This window comes from Pimephales promelas, chromosome 7 (genome assembly GCF_988280905.1).
Source record: "Pimephales promelas chromosome 7, fPimPro1.hap1.1, whole genome shotgun sequence".
NCBI lineage: Eukaryota > Metazoa > Chordata > Actinopteri > Cypriniformes > Leuciscidae > Pimephales > Pimephales promelas.
In genome coordinates, this window is record NC_142775.1 from 18,392,262 (window position 1) to 18,409,794 (window position 17,533).

The window sequence follows — 17,533 nt, forward strand, 5'->3', positions numbered from 1 at the left end:
TGCCTACCTCCAAAATTCAGCCTTCGACTCTGCTTCTTATTACACAGAATATATGTATCAAATGTTATAAAACTCTCCTGTGTGTGTCTCTCATGCTAAGACCTCCGCTGAAGACGGGTCGAGCGCGGCTTTGAAACATCTGGAATATGTAAGCTGCAGACATTTTCCCAATCATATGTCCACTTCTTTTTACCACTTTTGTAGAACATGTGGAGATTTCTAGCTACACGGATTCTTGTAAATGTCTGAGCTTTACATTTAGTGATGTTGACTGGCAGTGAGGGGCTGCCAGATGGCTTTAAACATTGATTGGAGCTCATTACAGATGATTAGTGTGGTTTCAAAAGACGTTCAGGTTCCGGCGCTCAGAAGCATTCAGCGGGGAGTTGTGACATATCTGCAGTACTGTGCCAAATCACCCCCTTCCCACCTGACCCGACCCACCCCGCCAATAGAAGGGCGAAATGAGTCCAGACAGCAGTGCTGATTGGTCACATGGGGTTTAAGGGTCATTCCAGAAATTTTTGTGTGGATGTGTGTGTGTCTGTTCTGATGGTGTGTGGGGTCTCAGCAGTCCAGCTCAAAGTTGTGTTGCAGTATATGAGATTAAAAAGCCTATGTCAGATATAGCATCTTTACTCACCTCAAAAGATATACCTAGCGTGGAGATGACAGCCTGAGGTAAAGCCTGATTACTCTGTCTGTCTGTAGGTACTGGAGGAGATTTCATGCTACCCGGAGAATGCAGACGCTAAAGAACTGAGACGGATCCTGTCCCAGCCCCATTTCATGGTGAGTCACAGCAACACAGCTCAAATTCTTTTGATAATCTCCATACAAAAACACCTTAACAAGTCAATATTAAATTAAAATTGTATAACCCTATTTACTTTCCTTAATGCACGTTCTGGTCTTGTTATAAATTAATTATCAGGGTTTTTTTTTTAATATATATTTAATCAACATGTAACCTTCCTCTTCCTAATGTCAGTTAGGCTGTGTGAACTGTTGGATAATGGTAGCCAATAGCCACATATATATTTAGTAATTATCCCTAGAAACTAATACTTTTATTCACCAAGGACACATTTAATTGACAAAAAAGGACAGTAAATGCTGTTTTTCTTAGCTTTTCATTCATCAAAGAATCCTGAAAAATATGTCACACAGTGTCCACCAAATTTTTTTTTATTTTTTTATCACCAAATCAGCTTATTATATTGATTTCTGAAGGATCATGTGACTAGAAGGCTGGAGTAATGATGCTAAAAAAATGTAAAATATAAAAGAAAATTTTAATATAAATTAAAATAGAAAAAATAGATATTTAAATTGCAACATTTCACAGTATTACTGTGAGAGAGCTTATGTGGCTTCTTTCAAAAACATTAACAAATCTTACTGACCCAAAACTTTTTTAATTGCAGTGCACATTGCACTATGATGAAAGTAAAATGGTTTGTGTATGTCATTTCATATTGACTTTAAGGATCTCAATGCTATCCTTATTATAATCTTAGCGTTAGAGAGCACTGCTAACATCACGAAGTGTAGTAAAACAGCGAAAGTGGAGTCTTCAAATTTGCTTAAATTTCAGTCAACAAAACTATCTATGAGAGATTAATTCGAGCTTGTACTTAGTCTTTATGAGGTAGATCTGTTTATTCGGGATGTTGTCAGCAGACTTATTTCACCATCTCAGTCTTTGCAATCCTTGTCTGTAAAATTCTTCTATAATCAATGAGATATTCGTCAGTTGTATTCAGAGCATTATTATCAGCTGGACAAACAACCTCATGACAGATGAAGCAGAGAGTTCGCCCTTTGCCCTTCAAAACCAGCTGTTTGTGAGGGTTTCACTGATTAAAGATTCCTCCACTTTTTACACAGAAAACATGTTGTAACACTTAGAAGTGAAATAGTCCTCCCCAGTTCAATACAGGTTTACCTTTCAATCAGGGGTGATAGTGAGGGTGAGAATTGTTTGTGTGATTAAAAGTAAAAAAGTATAGGAAAATCTGATTCTTCAAAGTGTGTGAGATAAGTGATGTGTCATGGAACACTGAGCGAGATTGATTAAATTAATCTGGCATAATCCAGGCTGCAAGGGACTTATTTGGGGGCTTTTTACAATGTTTTTACTTCCACTTGAACTGGGGATTTAGTACAGAACTGAGATAAAGAAAGGGAACGGTTGCTTTCAAACGTCAAAAAGAGCTTTTGCATGAAAAAAAGCAATACTTAGGTGATTACCAACACCGTCAGCAGGATCCAGAGTGTGCGCGGGGGTGCAGAAAAGAGATAAAATGCAAGAGAGGAGGGAGGCACCATCAGTTACTAGCTGTAGAATTCCAGCATTACCTTCTATACTTTTATCACACTCTCATATTCCCCCACAAGATGGTATTCAGATGAGCTGACAAGAAAAGTCTTTGTGGTGCTTATTATTATTAATTAATTTGCTTATGCTCTGCACACTTTTAGTAAGGCTAAAATTAACTAGATTTTTACATTACTGTTCAAACATGCAGGGTCTGTAAGATTTTTTTTTTTTTTTTTTTTTACAAAATGAATACAATAAATTGATCACATGTGACTGTAATGTGACTTTTACATTTATCTAAAAAAATATTCTAGTCTAATCTAATCTGTTATTATGGTTTCCACAAGAATATTGAGCAGTAGAACTGTTTTCAACAATAATAATAAGAAGAAATGTTTTTTTTTTAGCAGAAAATCATCATATTAGAATGATTTCTGAAGGATCAGTGTGACACTGAAGACTGGAGTAAAGGCGGCAGAAAAATCAGCTTTGCCATCACAGGAATAACTTACATTTTATTTTAAATTGTAATAACGAGGACTTGGAGCCAGAGTAAGTGGCATTTTGGGTGAATATGAGTTCGTTATATCAAAATAAAGGTCTCGATGAGCTCTATCCAATGGTGCCAAAAATACCTATCTGAGATCAAAGTCTATTGAATAAAGCAACAAAAAGGTGTATCTAACGTATTTGAATTTTTGTTTTTTTTTTGAAAATGTTTTAGTACATGTTCATTGTGTTAATATGCCATACATGTTTTACTTAAATACTAATTTCATGTAAGTATGCCTGTGGTTGCAATGTTTGTGGTTTAAGGTTAATAACACAGGTGATTGAAGCGTGGTCAATTTTGATTTGTCTCTCCTGTAAAGTTTGCCCTTCTGGCTCCAAGCTCTCAATAATATTTCAAAATATTACTGTTTTTACTGTATTTTTGATCAAATAAATACAGCCTGGTTGAGAACAAGAGACTTCTTTGAAAAAAAAAATCTAGAAAAAACAAGATTTTGTCCAAAGAAGTCTCTTGATGTTTTTTAACTGCGTGACAAAATGGACTAGTGGTGTTAGAGCATGAGAACATTGCCAATTGTGCAACTCTCACGCTGAATATACCTCCAGTATAAGTCTATGAGATTTTGTTGTTTGTGTTGGTGTCATATATCTCTCTCTATTATCTATTATCTTTCTTTCAAGGCCTTACTTCAGACTCATGATGTTGTGGCACATGAGGTGTACAGTGACGAGGCACTGAGGGTCACTCCACCACCTACATCACCATACCTCAACGGAGACTCACCCGAAAGCACGAACGGAGACATGGACATAGAGAATGTCACACGGGTGCGCCTTGTTCAGTTCCAGAAGAACACAGACGAACCAATGGTATGAATGCTTAACTTAAATGTACACATACAGTATATAAACCTAAAGACAAGGCATGAACTTGGAACTGTTTCTCATATAGTTAGCTACTCTTTAAACTTTAGAGGTTTTGATCCCTCCGCTTTCTAAGTGTGCAAACGCTAGCTTTGCACATTAAATATCCTGTGTTGTGAGATTCTGCATGCATTTCACCACCCTGAGCCGATGGTGTTGTTGATAAAGTCCTCACAGTGGTTACAATTTATATCCACATGTTAGTCAAACTTCCTGAAAGCTTGATGTTCTCATCAACGTGGCTTCAAATAAGTTTGTGGGCTCTGTTTCAGGGCATCACGTTGAAAATGAACGACCTGAACCATTGCATTGTGGCAAGAATAATGCATGGAGGAATGATCCACAGACAAGGTACATTCACCAGAACAAATCCCCCTTAAACCCTGTTAGTCTTTAAAAATTCACCCCATACTGCTACATACACTGCAGCTACTCCTATATTTTTATATTTGCATAAAAACTTGTAATGTAATCCATGCTGCTTCAAAACAGACCCCTCAACACACATTTCTGCACAACAAGCTTGAGAGTATGTAACGCTGACGTACAGGCCTTACCCACTTGCCAAACAAACACATGTCGTCATCAAGCAGGACAATCTCATGATAGATATCAAATTATGATGTGACTGTAATACTACCGCCATTTATTAACACATGCAATGTGTCACTTTGTCACAAATCAGGAACTTTACACATTGGAGACGAGATCAGAGAGATCAACGGCATAAGCGTAGCAAATCAAACGGTGGAGCAGCTTCAGAAGATGCTTGTGAGTGGGAACAACCTTTTTTTAAGCTGTGGGTTTCTTTAAAGAAATAGTTTACCGAAACATTTAAATTGTTACCAATTACTCACACTCATGTTGTTTGAACTATGATGGGTTTTTTTTTTTTCATGGAACACAAATGGAGTTATTAGCAAAATGTCCAGACTGCCAGACCTCAACCACTGATGACTTACAGTAGATTTAGTTCTTTTTCTAAAGGTGGTCCATTCGACTGTAAGTGTCCTGCAAAGTAGACTTCACAGGTTAAATGAGATAATAATACACTTCCAATTTAACCAAATTGCTTTCCTTTTCATATTAAACATTGTAACAAATGAACATTCAAATATGAAATATAAAAAATGTATATTAACAAGTTAAATGATAAAGGTATTTACTTAAATACACATGGATGTCACGTCTATTACACAAATATATGGTAATTTATATTTATTTATGCTTATTTATATTTATTTTTTATGTCATCATAATTTAAAATCGTCATGAAACGGAAGTTGCGAGCATCTTTTCTTCCGTATTGAGCCTTTCATGCAAGTTAAATGGCTTTTCAATTGAGGACAAAATATAGGGCTCGGCTTGATTGTGTCCATCACAAATTGATTGGATCATTGTCATTTGCTATTGCTCCAATCCCATGTGTGAGACAGGTTGCTTGTTCCGCCTTCACACACCGGCATTAAAAAAGGGATTCATTTTAGAAAAAAAGTTACATTTAGCACCATTTAAGATTAAGTTCAATTATTTACATATAATAATAAACACTGCAATATTCCATAAAAAAAAAAAAAGAATTATACATTTTTATTTCATGGTGACTTTAAACTCCTCTAATTTGTTACTTAAAGAAGAACTCCGGTCAATTTTAACATGGAGCTCATTTTTTTGTACATTTGGAGTGCTGTCAGTACAGACAAAAACGACAAAAATCGGTGTTGCCTACGCCGTGTCATCCTCTTTTTAAAATTCGCACCCTGTTGACTTTAATGGGGCATGTTCTAATGCCCCGTCCACACTACTGCGTTTTCGTTTAAAAACGGAGAATTAAAACGAATACGATTTCCGTCCACACCAGCGTTTTATCTGCGTATTAGAAACGATCTCCGTCCACATTAAAACGACTGAAAACGCGGATCACGTGACCATTCGTCAACACTGGGCATGCGCGTGCCGGTGTAAACAGTGAATGACGAATCAGGGAAGGAAACGTCATGACTGATAACACCCAATCTGAAGTTCTCCGTTTCTGAAGTTTTGTCTCGTCCACACTAAAACGCCCTCCGGAGATTCAAAACGCAAAACGCAGCTGCAGCGTTTCTAAACTTCTCCGTTTTAGGTCTTCGTTTTTCCCGTTTTAGTGTGGACGGGAGGTGCAAACGTAGCAAAAGGTCTCTGTTTTTAAACGAAAACGCAGTAGTGTGGACGGGGCCTAAACCTGCTTTTACCCTCTTAACATCCTTGATTTGTCATTATGAGTGCACAGCCAAGTGAGTGGTGTTATTAAGAGTGACCACGGTCAATCTGACTGCAGTAGATGTGAAAGATAATAATAAAAATGATGTTAATTCAGCCAGCGCACATTCCTGTATTTACTTCCTGTATTTACTTTTAGAGGCTAAAAGCAGGTTTAGAACATGCCCCATTGAAGTCAATAGGGTGTAGGCAACACCGATTTTTGTCGTTTTTGTCTGTACTGACAGCACTCCAAATGTACAAAAAAAATGAGCTCAATGTTAAAATTGACCGGAGTTCTCCTTTAAGTGTTATCTGTTTGATGAAATCGAGTGAACTTCAACAGATATTACATGCTCAGTGAGTAGAGAGCAGTCTAGGAATCCTGTCGATCTGAATGCTGCTTAACACAAAGCTACTGTTTGTATTGTCTACTTTTTTTTCCATTTGTTTTCTTTGGAAGTAAGAAAATCAAATGGATTTGGAACAACATGAGGATGAGTGGATGAAATCATGACACATTTTCATTTGACTCTCTTAAACAAGAATTACACTTTACCACCATAGTCCAGACATAATACAGTAAAATGTACCTTTTTTTTTAATAATTTCCTTTTTGTTTCTTTTTTTCCTTTAATAATTTCCTTTCCTTTTCCTTCTCTATTGACAGCGAGAAATGAGAGGCAGCATCACCTTTAAGATTGTGCCCAGCTACCGCACGCACCAGACGTCCTGTGAGGTAATGGCCTCTGTGGCCTTTGCACTGTCTTCTGCTCTGTGTCTCTGTCAGTCCCCTCTCTCCGCAGTGCTGTGGTTTGCCGGCCGCCCAGGCCTGTCGTGGCCTTGTGTGGTGGGCTTTGATTGCTGTGGACTCTTGTGTGACTAACTGCCTGCCTGATGGCTGCGTGTTAACGCTTTTCTTCCCAAAAGCCTCCATCCTGCCGGACCAAAAGGCCCGGATCAGACACTACCGCACACCAATTTCACAACCAAGATACCGGAACCCTCCCTTACATATTATAAACTTTGTACAAATGTGAACAGTGCTGCAGCATTATTCACAATTTATAAAGTTAATCTGTACCGTATTGCGTACAGATGAATATTTCTCACAAAACTCCCCTTCCATATCAAATGATTCCTCATTTCGAAATACATGTTGGCATTAAAGAGGTCAGATTTTACTTTAAATCTCTCAGGGAAGATGTTTACACCAAGTTGTGTTGGCTCCCCCTCTGGTGGGAAGCTGAAAATTACATTCACAACATGTTTCCTTTTGCGACAGTAACCTCACTATGCTTTAAAAATGTCCATTTAATAATTTTCATCTCAAGCAAATCTTTTGGTTTCCCTTACATTATTTCCCCAATTTCTTACCGCAGTGTTGGTCTAGTGTCCGTTTGCTCTGCTGTTTCGCTGACCTTTATATCTTATTACAGAAAGAATCCCCCTCCACCTCCAGACAGTCCCCTGCTAATGGCCATTCCAGCCTTAACAGTTCTATCTTGGTAAGGATCCCAGGCAACCTCAAATAACGACTCCCCTCCCCCCAACAATCTCCTAATGTTGTTTGTGATTACTTCACCCAATTCTTGCAATCATACCCTCTTAATTTGCTCTAGATGTTATTAAATCTGTTTAATGTCCAGTTTTATGGTATTTGTTGTTTCCCCAGTTTGTTTTTATGTTTTACTAGAATTTTTGTTTTGTCAATCTCAATAAACACAATCACTGAACAAGACCGCAAGTAACATCCATTGAACATACAGTAGTTTGTTAGATTCCGTTATCTCAGTTCGCAAATTGGTGTGCTCTGTGCTGCTGTAAATCACTCTGGCTGTCAGTGTTAATACTTTTTTCTGTAAACACTGTACATTAACTGAAGGGGAGTGTTATGTACAGTAAATGTGGGATCTACTGTAGTTTTTTGTAATGAAATATTCCCATTAATTAATATCAGTGATCTATAACTGCTGACAGTGAGCACAACGATTAGGCAAAACTCTATGGAGGCATGAGAAGGAATCATCAATTTTTATTGCATGCATACTTCTAACAAAATCCAATGAGATCTGCATTAGCACTGTATATTAACTAGGGGTGGGCGATACAGACGTTGAAAATGATATTTTCTCATATTTTACTGCTGACTTGGTAATGAAGTTTGGAAAACATTTAGGAAAGTGGAAAATGTTTCCTATATGTCATGATTTATTTGGGATATATTCCTAAAACTAATATTCTTAGCAGAAGAAATATTTTGAATATTTTGAAATATATATATATATATATATATATATATATATATTAAATATCAATAATAAATGCATAATGTAATAATTAATGAATATATAACTCATAAATTATTTAATTGAAGTTTAAAAAGAATAATTATTCTTTAAATGTGTGATAAACCTTTCTTTATTTTGGACATTGTTTTAAGTCTTAAGTCTACTTTTTCCAATATTTTTTTTTTTTTTTTTTTTTTTGAATTTGTAACATGATATAAATGTTTTCTAATATCGCTCATCCCTGATATGGACCCAGTGGGACCCTCTTAGTGTTCTTAATAGTGGAGAGTTAGTCTCCACCTCATGAACATGCTTGAATGGAGTGTGGTGCTAAAGCTGCTTGCTTGCTCCTTGCTTTCTTGTGCGTTGCTGTTACAAGATTTACCTTCAACAGCCTTCTTCTCTTTTAACATACGCATACATACAGAATGAAGAAACTTTTGTGATCCTCCCCAGTGGAGTTAGCATTGCCTCCTCTCAACCAGATGTTTTGTTATGTTTTGTCTTTTTATTGTTAACGTCTTTCATGAGTCAAAGTCTGCCTTTCCTCTGTAAATGGTCAGTCTCTCTTTCACTGCTGGGCTTTGCTTTACAGGACTTGCCATCAACCATCCAGCCAAAAGGACGCCAGGTGAATAGAGCATCCCACAGTCTTCTTAGCCTCCTCTATTGACTTTCCATTTTTCTTTTGTGCTTGAGATTGAATGAACGAGTAGCTAGTGATTCACTGCTATTAACACCCTACTTTCTTAATCAGTTCTTGCCCTAACACCATTCACTACATCTCAGACTGGTTGTAGTGTTATTGCATTGCATTTACACAATAACAAGATTGCAAATGTAGAGCTCTTATTATTTTTTTTGTTTTAGTGACTACTAAAAAAGTTTAAATAAATGGATAATTTTAGCGGAAATTTGTAGTCTTTCAAATAGCTTATTCTATGCGTTAGCAACACAACAGTTGGGAAAATGTCTAAAACAACCATTAAGATTTGAAATAAATTAGTAGCATTTTATCTGTACTCTTCTTAAAAATAAATAAATTATTCATGTGTCGTGACGAATAACCTCACAGACAGTTGATTACATGAAAGAATGTAACAGCGAGAGATCAATATATGAAAATAACGTTTTCTTAAAAAGACCCAATTTATTCAACTTTTTAGACCACGTCAACAATAAAACTTGCTAATGTTTTTTACTTTTTTTTTTTTAAATGAGTAACTCCACATAAACCATAAAACACCGGCCCAACTATCATTCTGTCCCTGTTAGACTTTTAACTTTCTTAAAGAAGTAAATCAATCAAGTTTGTTGTGTCTGTCCTGATCTGTCCCAATGCAGTTTCATGCTTTTCTACTGGTTCTGGGCTACAGAGTGGTGTGTGTATCCTTTCACATCTCAACTATATTACAATGTAAATCAACAAAGCTGACAATGAGGGGTGAAAGAGCTCATCCCAATTTGTTCTTCTAAGCTCTAGTCCTCACCTTGAGTGAATTGTGTCCTAATAGAATGAGAAGTAGAAAGGAAGATAGGCGATCAGCAGAGGGCGCCATCTGCCAGCACAAGTCCATCTGTGTTAGTCGTCACCGAGTGCGTCAAAATATCCATAAGTGATAATAACACAGTGATGTAAATGACATCTCCACCCTGCTTTTGTTCCTTTATGTCGACCCATAACTTTTCTGAATGTTAGCTTTCGTAGCTGCATTCTCCATCTCACCAACCCCTGCTCACAGTGCCATACTAATGCAGCCACAGTGCCATGATATTGCATGATGTTTGTAATACTCTCATGCCCTAGATCTCCAGACCTCCAATCAAGGATAAATTTTCCATCCAGGTAAGATTTTAAAGAATGAGCCCAATCCACTGCTCTGAAAAACTGTTGTGTAACCATTTAAGTCCAAATGTACCAAGGACTCAAAAACAATTACATCATCACTGTGATTCTTAGAAAATATAATGTTAAGCTCAATCTTTGCAAAACAATATTTATACTTAACGGCCCCTTTTAGTCAATCCAATGTCATTTTTTTAAATGCGGGAGTCACACACCACTCTAGTCTCAAACCGCAGTTTGGTATCCAACTGCACTAAATGTCCAGACATAACTCGCCCTCATACAGAGCTTCAGCCAAGCATGCCTCTCATCGCAACCCAAACCTGATCTTTACTTGAACCCTGATGCCTAGTTGTACTTTGACCTCCAAATGTATCCTTACTTCCTCCATCAGTCAGTCTCCTTTCCTTGTGCCACTCTAGGGCTTTTCTGACTTCAGCTGAACATGTCTCTTTTCAGATCTATGTACGGGCACAGTTCGAGTATGACCCGGTGAAGGATGATCTCATACCCTGTAAAGAGGCAGGGATTCGCTTCAGAGTGGGTGACATAATCCAGATTATCAACAAAGATGACCATAACTGGTGGCAAGGCAAACTGGAAAACACCAAGAATGGCACGGCGGGATTGATTCCCTCACCTGAACTCCAGGAGTGGCAAGTTTGCTTCTTTTCTAGAGCATAATGAGCATTTTGAATCATTTTTATTTTATTTGAATGATGGAAGTCAGAAGATTATGATTGGCTTCTGCTGAGTGAGGAGGGAACGGAGATTCAGCACAATGCAAGCCGCACTCAATGTACTATCATCAAGGCCAAACGATATGTTGCACACTCATCACGTCCATCTAATTGTTTCTTTTGTTGTAGGCGGGTGGCTTGTATAGCCATGGAGAAAACCAAGCAAGAGCAGCAGGCGAGCTGTACTTGGTTTGGCAAGAAAAAAAAGCAGTACAAAGACAAATACCTTGCAAAGCACAACGCAGGTAGAGTTACCACTGGGCTTTCTGCTTCTTTTCTCTCCATATAGACAACAGATGATGCTGGTCAATCAACTCTCCCTTATTATTAATCTAGTTAGTTATCTGCCCCTGTTAACACCAAGAATTATAACAATAACTTAGTGTCCACACTAGTACATAAAATGTTGTCTAACCCCATGCTAAAACTCAATCAAGTCAAGTAAATCCTGATTGGCTGTCAATGTTTTGGTTGTTCATCAACTGGACAAAATCGTTCTGATACTGATTCATTATCCGTATAGCTGTGACATGGACTTTCCTATATTCATTTAATTAGAAAAATATTTAAAACGTTATCATTATAGTTATCGTTCGTGGTGTGATAATAGGCTTCTAAGATGAGTAACATAACTGTTTACTAATAGTTTGCAGACTATTTTTGAAAGTTATGCTTCCTACTTGGAAATAGGATGTCATTTAATAGGATGTCAAATCACAATTAATGATTAATGATAATCTTCTTTTTTAAGAATTTTATCTTTAAAGCCTGTTTTGCAAATGTTTGTGGAGATGTGTGTAAAACAACCATTGTGTTATTTTCTAAAAGGGCAGCCTCTTTTATAGTTTTATACTGTAGATACATTTTTATTTAGAGAATTATGTAATGTTGTGATGATAATTCCATAATGCCATCTTAAGCTAAATGAATAATCTTTTATTATATTAAATATGCAGTATATTATATATTATTTTATATAAAAATTATTTATACAGCTTGAGTATATATACAAAAGTATATTCTAAAGTTTGGAGTCAATACAGTCAGTACAATTTTATTTTTTTTTGTAAAGAAAATTACATACTTAAAAAGAGAATTTAATGCTTGTATTTCTACAAATATCGACTTTTCAATTATCAGGATATCTTAAGTCATATGATGGACACATATGGCACCTGTTTTAATTGACCTGGTAATTTATAATCTTAATTCATAATCATATAGTTGCATTGAATTTGTTTACGCATCTTTTCTGTCAGATACTCAGAAACAGTTTATGATCAGAAGCACCATAGAACACTGTGGTTGATGCCCATCGCTAACTCAGTCCTGGTGGAACACCATGAGAAAGAATGCATATATGTCTATAATTAGTCTTGTGTTTATATTAATTTCTGCTTTTCTGCGGAAACTGACTTTTACCCTCATGGAATGGTTGTAGCTAGAAACACCTCTATTGAATGATTCAGACTGTAGTTCAGAAGCTGTACGTAGTGAGCGTCTGTTCCTGTGTTTCTGGTGGTAGGTGTGGGCAGGTAATGGGGCCCTCTGCTCTCTAGCTCAAATAACCCGAGGTCCTGACTGCAGCATTTTCACAAATAGCAGGGTGACTTGTGCCAATACATAGCCAAGTAGCTGTGTGTCTGATTCTGCTTGCTGTCCCTGACCACACAGTCCCTTAAGAGTGCTCTAGAGAGTCTTTCATTTTGCTTCAAGTACCAAAGGGGCTCATTAAAGCCAGCCACAGTGGAAACCTGGGTAGTTATTGCAGATGAGCACACCTGCATGAACAACACAATACACAAAAGTGTTTATGCCTCTATTCTATCAAAAAACAATACACGAGACGCCCATGTTTTCCGTAAGAGTTCATGGTTGCTGGTAAAGGGAGGAGAGAAAGAGAGAGTGTGTCTTTGCTGTGTGTAACTTAGTGGTATGTGACTATTTGTGATCAGCAGTTGTTCACGTCTTCATCATGGCTTCAGGTCTAAACCAACACTAAAACTGCAGATGTACTGCAACACCTCCTGCTCTCAGATGTACTGTAACTAGGCACACGTTTTACAACCTCTATATAAAATGATCCTGTCGTTATGAAAGGTGACAATTATATGATCTCGTTAGAGGCGCAGTGAACCCCACTACTTTTAACATCTTATATAAGCAAGTCATATAGGTCCTAATTCAGTCTGTAATATTATCTAAAATAGGGTCAGGTTACCTCCTTTGAACATGCTAGATATCCCTGATGGTGTAGAATAGTTCAAAGGTGAGCTTCCTAAAAGTGTGGATTAGTACACAACCATTAAAAAGAAACGAATGACTTTGCACACTGACGCATTTATTGCCTTTATCGCATCAGTTGCCTCGAGTTGCTGGCTGTACGTCTTGCTCTGCGCCGCTTCCGGGCCGTGCTCAAGAATCAACACGTACTAGTCCGATCAGACAGTACCACCACTGTAGTGTACATCAACTGTCAAGGTGGTCTACGCTCCCGACGCATGTCGCAACTCGCCCACCACCTCCTCATATGGAATATATGAAGCATCTGAGGTCGCTTCATGCCATTTACTGTATATCCCCGGAGCCCTGAACCGTGCAGCGGACGAGCTCTCACGGCTTCAGCCCCTCCCTGGAGAATGGCAACTCCATCCCCAGTCGGTTCAGCTGATTTGTGACAAGTTCGGGGACGCACAGATAGATCTGTTTGCCTCTCACGACTCGACCCATTGCGCCCTGTATTATTCCCTGACCAAGGGGCACGTTCGGCACTGATGCACTGGCACACAGCTGGCCGCGGGGCCGCAAATATGCGTTTCCCCCAGTCTCTTGCACAGACCCTGCGCAAGGTCAGAAAGGAAGAGGAGCAGGTCATTCTGGTCGCGCCGTACTGGCCCACCCGGACCTGGTTCTCCGAACTTGTACTCCTCGCGATAGCGCCTCCTTTGCCGATTGCCCTAAGGAGGGCCCCCATTTCTCAGGGACCGAGCACCCTATGGCACCCTCGTCCCAATCTTTGGAGCCTCCGCGTATGGCTCCTGGACGGGACGAGGCAGGTTTGAGCGCGTTGAAGTGGAAACTCTTCGTCAACTGGTGCTCTTCTCACCGAGAAGACCCCCGGAGATGTTCGATTAGTGTCGTGATTTCCTTCCTTCAAAATGGGTTGGAGCGAAAGATGTCTCCCTCCACCCTCAAAGTCTATGTTGCCACTATTGCGGCACACCATGACCCAGCCAGTCAGGTAAGGAAGCACGACCTGATCGTCAGGTTCCTGAGAGGAGTTAGGAGACTGAATCCTCCTTGCCCTCTTCTCGTTCCCTCTTGGAACTTCTCAGTGGTTCTAATTGCCCTGCAGAGTGCTCCCTTTGAGCCTTTGCAATCAGTGGAGGTTAAGTTCCTGTCAATGAAGACAGCGCTCCTGGTTGCATTGGCCTCCAAGATGGGAGGGGACCTGCACGCATTCTCCGTTGACGAAACCTGCCTGGAATTTGGGCCGGCCTACTCTCATCCTGAGACCCCGGCTTGGATATGTACCCAAGGTTCCTACCACTCCCTTCCGGGACCAGGTGGTGATCCGGCAAGCACTGCCCCTGGAGGAGACCTAGCTTTGGCACTGCTCTGTCCAGTACGTGCTCTCCGTGCCTTTGTAGATAGAATGCAGTGTTTCAGGACCTCAGACCAGCTCTGTGTCTGTTATGGTGGGAAGCTGAAGGAAAAGGCACTCTCCAAGCAAAGGCTGTCTCACTGGATAGTGGACGCCATTGTTTTGGCTCACCAGCAGCAAGGTCGACCGTGCCCCCTTGGTGTGACTACCCACTTCACCCGGAGTGTGGCATCCCCTTGGGCTCTAGCGCATGGCGCCTCACTAACAGACATCTTCAGAGCTGCAAGCTGGGCGACACTCCACTCTTAGTGGAGCCAGAGTCCTCTCATGTACTCACTTCAATCAACTAGTACCGGACCCGCTTAGGTGTCTTTGCTTGCTCGCCTTGCTCGTCTTTGCTTAAGTGCAATATTCTCCTCAGGTGAGCTTCCCAGAAAGCCCTGAGTTCCTCCGGCACTCCTGACGCCTGCGCAAGTGTCTGTTGTCTGCGTGTCGGCTAGGTGTCTCCCATGTGCGTGGTCCCTCCTCTGAGCCACCTCAACATGTGTATTTCCACTGTAAGCCTCTCTGAGCATGTGTCTTTCCCTTAGCAAGCCACCTTGCCACCCCTGGGATTGAAATATTCCACCTGCGGCTGGACAACCCAGTGTTCCCCATATGTTTCATTCATGTCATATGTGTATTCTCTAAGTCCACTCCACCACCACACCCCTCTGGGCTGGCAGTAATTGCATATTTCCTCTAAGCTATGGGATATGATCCCCAGTGTCACTTTGTATTCCTGCGCTAACGAAGAGTCCTTCGTCCATGCCAGTTTCACGACAGGGATCTCAGATTTACGCAGGACACTGGAAGACAGCCGAGAAGGTGGCGTGATTAAACTGGTATTCCCATTTGTCGTCATCCGACAGAACTCGTAGTGACAGCGAAAGGGATCCCTGTGGTACAGCGGAAAGTGGCAGGAAGACTGAGCGTCTCCGTTCACTACTCAGGGAACGAGGGTTACATCCGTAACTGAGACATTACGTCTTCCTGCCACTTTCCGCTGTACCATGGGGATCGCCTGAGTTCAATCTCGACTCACCAGTGAAGAAACATTGTTGCCCGCGTCCTCCTTTATACCCATGAGGTAAGGCGGAGATACGCTACGCGAATGCAAATTCCAAGAGATACGCTATGCAAATTCCGCAGACCCATGGCATTTCTTTGCCATTGGCTTGTTTTGTATACCATCCGACAGAATTTTTCCCCCAGGTTTGTTGAATAAAGTCATGCTGAGAACGTTGGTTAAAGTTGTCAAAACTGCCAACAGTATGTCAGGAATGTGTTGGCCAAGCATTTGAATCTGCATTTGCATACTTGCATAAAGTGTTTTTGCTCTTAGGAGGCCTGATGGTAGATCTGATCATATCTGGGCTGCTGGAATCACAAAGTTATCTGAGCACCCAATCACTTAGGTGATCAAAAAGGCTATGTTCAGCACACACACCCTCAGCCAGCAGCGGCAGGGAGCGCAGATCAGACATAATCCCTCCTGAGCCCAGTGCCCCACTTTAGTCTGAGTTGAGCTCACTCAGCCAGAGGGGCAGGAAATGGGACTCTTCGGAGTATTACAGACTTTTTTTCAGGTCTTGTCACAAATTCCTCTTCGATTGTTTAAAACGGTTTTGATTATGACTTTGTTAGAGTTGTGCTTTGGGCTTTTCAAGCTTTAATGCGCAGGTTCAGATCAGGTTAGGAAAGGAAATAGGAAGCATATGTTTGGGGATTTTCCAGTAGGAAGCAGTTGTTAAGGACTTGTCCTTCACAAGGACAATTTCATATTTGGGAGACTCGAGACAAAAACAAATCAGCATTGCAGCAACAGGCTTATAAAGAAAATAGACCTCTATTTACATGTACATCTTGACAAGCCAGGAAGTGCATCTGTGCATCTCAAATGCAGGAAGTTCAATCCTATTTATTTCAGTATCGACACATGGTCTAAATCCTCTTTTCATTGTATGGTAAAAAAAAGCTGCTTGTTTTTCTTACATGAATGGCACTTAAACATCATGCATCACCTGCTGTTACCTGTGTTCAAAAGTTTGGGGTCAGTAAGATTTTTATTTTTTGAATAAGGTTTGTTTTGTATCACGGTTTCTGCAAAAACGTTAAATAGCACACAAGTTTTTAGCATTGATAATAATAAGAAATGTTTTCTTGTGCACCACATCAGCATATTGGAATGATTTCTGAAGGATCATGTTACACTGAAGACTGAAGTAATGATTGATGAAAATTCAGTTTTCCCAGTTTAATACTTTAAATGTTTTCTAAATCTAATGTTTTACACACACACACACACACACACACACACACATTTGATTTCTTTATTTGAATCCGCCAATCAAATTTCTTACAGAAAGGGTTCAAATATTCTCAGAGATAAAACAGCTTTGACATTCGGTAACGCTTCCTTTTACAGTCCAGTTACCCATGTAAATACTATGTATTTATTTTAGTAACTACAATTACTAGGTAATAACTAGTACTAACCCTGAACCTACCCCTAAACCTACCCCTGTTCCATATACTTACCTTATATTAGCCAGTCCTTTCTAGGTAAGTACACTGTAAGTACACTGTAAGTACTGTACTGTAAAAGTGCATCTAAGAGACATCTTCAAAAAACTTCTTTTTTTTAATTGTACGGACCCAAAACTTTTGAATGTTAATGTATGTACAGAAACATTGAAGAAACCACCTAGCTTTGAACATTAAAAAAACCACTTAGCAACCATATAGGGTAATGATACACAGCAATGCTAGAAATCTGTGAGCCACTATAGATTTTGCTTTACTGTTTTTACCACAGTATACACTGATGAGCCAAAGCATTATGACCAGTCAAAGGTAAAGCGAATATCGTTGATCTCCAAGCAAACAACCAGTTCTCGTAATCAACGTGTTGAATGCTGGAGAAATGGGCAGGAATTGACTTTGACAAGGGCCAAATTGTTATGGCAAGGAGACTGGGTTAGAGTATCTCTGAAACAGCAAGGCATGTGGATT

At 39.7% G+C, this 17,533-nt stretch overlaps 1 protein-coding gene across 19 annotated transcripts in view; it reads left to right on the forward strand.

Annotated features, from left to right (window-relative positions):
* Positions 1-17,533, forward strand: part of caska (calcium/calmodulin dependent serine protein kinase a) — a 174,708-nt gene that overhangs the window by 149,355 nt on the left and 7,820 nt on the right. For 4 of the 19 annotated variants that reach the window (XM_039678090.2, XM_039678093.2, XM_089133161.1 and 1 more), the window contains 11 exons: positions 101-148; positions 712-792; positions 3,518-3,706; positions 4,033-4,111; positions 4,446-4,531; positions 6,669-6,737; positions 7,438-7,506; positions 8,885-8,920; positions 10,097-10,135; positions 10,595-10,791; positions 11,005-11,120. In XM_039678090.2, the coding sequence (XP_039534024.1) occupies positions 101-148; positions 712-792; positions 3,518-3,706; positions 4,033-4,111; positions 4,446-4,531; positions 6,669-6,737; positions 7,438-7,506; positions 8,885-8,920; positions 10,097-10,135; positions 10,595-10,791; positions 11,005-11,120 (1,009 nt within the window). The remainder of the gene's footprint in view (positions 1-100; positions 149-711; positions 793-3,517; positions 3,707-4,032; positions 4,112-4,445; positions 4,532-6,668; positions 6,738-7,437; positions 7,507-8,884; positions 8,921-10,096; positions 10,136-10,594; positions 10,792-11,004; positions 11,121-17,533) is intronic. The other 15 variants (XM_039678105.2, XM_039678104.2, XM_039678106.2 and 12 more) reach the window with 8 other exon arrangements.